This window comes from Pseudorasbora parva, chromosome 12 (genome assembly GCF_024679245.1).
Source record: "Pseudorasbora parva isolate DD20220531a chromosome 12, ASM2467924v1, whole genome shotgun sequence".
Lineage (NCBI taxonomy): Eukaryota > Metazoa > Chordata > Actinopteri > Cypriniformes > Gobionidae > Pseudorasbora > Pseudorasbora parva.
The window spans coordinates 1,620,001-1,625,000 of NC_090183.1; the positions used below are offsets into that span (position 1 = coordinate 1,620,001).

Consider the following 5,000-nt stretch of genomic DNA (forward strand, 5'->3'; position numbering starts at 1 on the left):
ATTTTAAATTATAATAATAGGCCTATTTCACAATTTTTACTGTATTTTTGATTAAATAAACACAGCCTTGGTATGAAACAGCTATTTTAAATTATAATAATATTTCTCAATTTTTACTGTATTTTTGATTAAATAAACGCAGCCTTGGTATGAAACAGTTATTTTAAATTATAATAATATTTCACAATTTTTACTGTATTTTTGATCAAATAAAAACAGCCTTATTTTAAATTATAATAATATTTCTCAATTTGTACTGTATTTTTGATTAAATAAACACAGCCTTGGTATGAAACAGTTATTTTAAATTATAATAATAGGCCTATTTCACAATTTTTACTGTATTTTTGATCGAGTAAATATAACTCTACCTGAGCAGTGCGTTGGCATGCAGGGCGTGAGGGAGCCTCGCGGAATCAACTTGAGATTGTCAGATGCTGATTGGCTGCTGGGCATGGAGGGGCGGAACGTGCTGATTGGCAGCTCGATGACGTATGTGGCCGGCACATATATCGGTTTGACCTTCACGCCCACGCCGATTCTCCGGGCCTGCCACCAGTCCGCATTGGTCTTCTTCAGGAGCAGAAAGCGTTCTCCGTCGTGGATGGAGACCAGCCGGCCGTCGGACCCGCGGTATGAGTAGTCATACTGGGCTTCGAGGATCACGGTTTCGCCCAATTTGGATCCGGAGCCCAGTCCACTTTTCCCCAAACCCGGCGGTGAAACGGGTCCGCGGCGCCAGCTACCCGACAGCATGCTTTAAGCAGAGGCTTGGAGACGAGACGAGAGGACCGCAGTGCAGAGACACGACACAACAGCCATCTTCTGCAACAGAAACAATCACATAATATTTCTTTGCACTGAAAATAATGTTAGTTCACCCAAAAATGAAATGTCTGTCATTAACTCCTCTCCCTAATGTCGCTCCACACCCGTAAGACCTCCGCTCATCTTCACACACAGTTTAAGATATTTTATATTTAGTCCGAGAGCGTATGCAAGTGTATGCACACTATACTGTCCATGTCCAGAAAGGGAATAAAAACATCATCACAGTAGTCCATATGAGACATCAGTGGGTTAATTAGAGTCTCTTGAAGCATCCAAAATACATTTGGGTCCAAAAATAACAAAAACTACGACTTTATTCAGCATTGGCTTCTCTTCCGCGTTTGTGTTCAATCCTCAAATAAAGATTCAAACGGTTATGAATCAGCGAATCGATTCATGATTGGGATCGTGTGTCAAACTGCTGAAATCACGAGACATTGGTGATCCGAATCATGAATCAATACGCAGATGAGTGTGTGTGTATGAGTGTGTGTGTATGTGTGTGTGTGAGTGTGTGTGTATGAGTATGTGTGTGTGTGTGTATGAGTGTGTGTATGAGTGTGAGTGTGTGTACAAGTGTGAGTGTGTGTACGAGTGTGAGTGTGTGTATGAGTGTGAGTGTGTGTATGAGTGTGAGTGTGTGTATGAGTGTGAGTGTGTGTACGAGTGTGAGTGTGTGTATGAGTGTGTGTAGTCACTGCTGAAGGCCGACAGGTTAATGCTCACTGCAGGATGCAACACCAGAAAGCAAAACCCACCACCAGTGTGTGTGTGTGTGTGTGTGTGTGTGTGTGTGTGTGTGTGTGTGTGTGTGTGTTAGTGAGACAGGGTGTAATGTGTGAGTGTGTGCCATGTACGTGTATGTGTGTGTATATGCACGAGCGTGTGTGTGTGTGCATGTGTGCGTGAATTTATGTGTGAGTGTGACGTGCATCTGTGTGTGCATGTGTTTGTGTGTGCGTGTGTACATGTCTGAGTGTGTGCATATGTTTGAGTGTGTGTGCATGTGTGTGTTTTTTGAAAGTGTGTGTGCGTGTCTGTGCACATGAGCATGTGTCCGCAAGTTTGTGTGTGTTTGCATGTGAGTGTGCATGCATGTTTTTGTGTGTGCTCGTGTGAGTCTGTGTAAGTGTGTGCGTGCCATCTCTCTGTGTGTGTGTGTGTGTGTATGTTAGTGTGTGTGTGTATGAGTGAGTGAGTGTACCTGAGTGTGTGTGTGTACGTTTGTATATGTGTGTGTAAATGTGAGTGTGTGTAAGTTTATATGTGTGTTTGTGTGAGTCTATGTGTGTGTCTTTGTGAGAGTGAATGTATGTGATTGTGTGAGTCCGTGTGAGTGAGTGCGTGCCACCTGTGTGTGTGTGTTCATGACTGAGTGTGCGTACCTGAGTGTGTGTGTGTTCATGACTGAGTGTGCGTACCTGAGTGTGTGTGTGTTCATGACTGAGTGTGCGTACCTGAGTGTGTGTGTGTGCGTGTGCATTTCTGTGTGAGTGTGTGTACATGTGTCAGTGTGTGTAAGTTTGTATGTGTGTGTATGTTTATGTGTATGTGATTGAGTCTGTGTAAGTGAGTGCATGCCATCTGTGTGTGTGCATTAGTGAGTGTTTGAATCTGTGCTTGACTGAGTGTGTTAATGTGTGTGAGCATGTCTGTGAGTGTGTGTATGTGTGTGCACTTGTGTGTGAGTGCGTGTGTATATGTGTGCATGTGTGTGTGTGTGTGTGTGTGCAGGTTTACTGATAATCCTCACACACTTATAAAGCAGGATGACTAAATGACTCTTAATTCAACATGAGCTCAGAAAGTCTCGTGAAAAGCTTCTATTATGCATTTCTTCCCTTTCTTTACAAATTACACAATCGGCAAAACCACTCGTTCATTGTTTTAACCATGTTTATGTTTATTTATTAAAATGTTTGTGTCACTGCCATGTGATCGAGAGAGTAAAAAAAAAAAGAAATAAGGAGATGAAGTGCAGAAAACAGGAAACCACACGAGCTTCACCATCACTAAAGTCCAACACACTCGCAGAAAATTCTTCTCCTTTATCACTGGAGGAGTGCACACACACGCCAGGCCTTCAAAGCCGCTTCAGTCTGACACTCTGTGTGTGTGTGTGTGTACGGCCCTTCAGACACACACATTGTGGCAAAAACAAGTGATTTCCTACAGAGAGGCTGAAATCTGCTATAAGCTCCATCTGTGCCAGGAGTGAAGGTCACACACACACACACACACACACACACACACTCTCTCAGTGTGTGAACAATGTTAAAATGCTCAGCTAGATTTCCCATTTGTGAATGTGAACGTGTGTTGTGACGATCATCTCCTTCAGTGCACAAAAGAAAAGCTTACAGGTTTTAAATGATGACCGACACTTTATTTCCACTGGAACTATTGCTTTGACATTTATAAACAGTTATCTGTGTGTGTGTGTGTGTGTGTTAGTAAGAGTGTGTGTGAGACTGTCTGAATGTGTGTATGTAAGAGTGTGTGAGTGTGTATGAGTGAGTGTGTGTGTATGTGTGTGAGAGTGTCTGAATGTGTGTGTGTGAGTAATTGTGTGTGTGAGAGAGTGTTTATTTAAGTGTGTATGAGTGAGTGTATGTGAGAGTATCTGAATGTGTGTGTCTGTGTGTATATGTGTGGGAGAGTGTCTGAATGTGTCTGTGTGAGTAATTGTGTGTGTGAGAGAGTGTTTATTTAAGTGTGTATGAGTGAGTGTATGTGAGAGTATCTGAATGTGTGTGTCTGTGTGTATATGTGTGTGAGAGTGTCTGAATGTGTGTGTGTGTGTGTGTGAGTAATTTTGTGTGTGAGAGAGTGTTTATTTAAGTGTGTATGAGTGAGTGTATGTGAGAGTGTCTGAATGTGTGTGTCTGTGTGTATATGTGTGGGAGAGTGTCTGAATGTGTGTGTGTGAGTAATTGTGTGTGTGAGAGGGTGTTTATTTAAGTGTGTATGAGTGAGTGTATGTGAGAGTGTCTGAATGTGTGTGTCTGTGTGTATATGTGTGGGAGAGTGTCTGAATGTGTGTGTGTGAGTAATTGTGTGTGTGAGAGTGTTTATTTAAGTGTGTATGAGTGAGTGTATGTGAGAGAGTGTCTGAATGTGTGTGTCTGTGTGTATATGTGTGGGAGAGTGTGTGAGTGAGTGTGTATGTGTGTGAGAGTGTCTGAATGTGTGTGTGTGTGTGTAATTGTGTGTGTGAGAGAGAGAATGTTTATGTAAGTGTGTATGAGTGAGTGTATGTGAGAGTGTCTGAATGTGTGTATGTAAGTGTGTATGAGTGAGTGCGTGTGTGAGAGAATGTGTGTGTGAATGTGTAAGTGTGTGAGCGTGTCTGTGTATGTGACAGTGTGTGTGTGATTGTGTGTGTGAGTAATTGTGTGTGTGTGTGTAAATGTGTGTGTGTGTCTGAATGTGTGTGTGTGTGTGAGAGTGTGTATGTGAGTGTCTGAATGTGTGTGTGTGTGTGCGTGTGTGTGTAAGTGTGTCGGTGTGTGTGTATGTGTGTGAGTGTCTGAATGTGTCTATGTAAGTGTTTATGAGTGAGTGTGTGTGTGCGTGTGAGAGAATGTGTGTGTAAATGTCTAAGTGTGTGAGCATCTGTATGTACGTGTGAGAGTGTGTTTCTGTGAGAGTGTGTGAGTGAGTGTTTGAGTGTGTGTGAGAGTGAGTGTGCTTGTCTGTGTGTGAGAGTGTATAAGAGTGAGTGTGTGGTGTGTGTGTGTGTCTGTATGAGAGTGTGTGTGTGTGTGTGTGTGTGTGTGTGTCTGTGTGTGAGAGTGTATGAGAGTGAGTGTGTGGTGTGTGTGAATGTGGTGTGTGTGACAGTGAGTGTGTGTGTGTGTGTGTGGTGTGTGTGTATGTGGTGTGTGTGAGAGTGAGTGTGTTTGAGTGTGTGGTGTGTGTGTATGTCTGTGTATGAGAGTGAGTGTGAGTGTGTTGTGTGTGTATGTCTGTGTATGAGAGTGCGTGTGCGTGTGTGTGTGTGTGTGTGTGTGTGTGTGTGTGTGTGTGTGTTGTCGATGTGGCATTGAGCTCCACGTTTGCCCTTCACTCTCTCTGCCCTGTTGCCGTGTTGCTCCAGATCTCTGTTACTAATATCCGATTCCACCAATAGAACCCCGACTCCTTCTTTCGGGGCCGTCGATTGGTCA

The 5,000-nt window shown here is 43.2% G+C and overlaps 1 protein-coding gene across 5 annotated transcripts in view; it reads right to left on the reverse strand.

The window, feature by feature from the left end:
• Positions 1 to 5,000, reverse strand: part of arhgap9 (Rho GTPase activating protein 9) — a 48,729-nt gene that overhangs the window by 35,659 nt on the left and 8,070 nt on the right. For all 5 annotated transcript variants that reach the window (XM_067458719.1, XM_067458716.1, XM_067458718.1 and 2 more), the window contains exon 2: positions 372 to 825. In XM_067458719.1, the coding sequence (XP_067314820.1) occupies positions 372 to 756 (385 nt within the window). In that variant the 5' untranslated portion in view covers positions 757 to 825. The remainder of the gene's footprint in view (positions 1 to 371; positions 826 to 5,000) is intronic.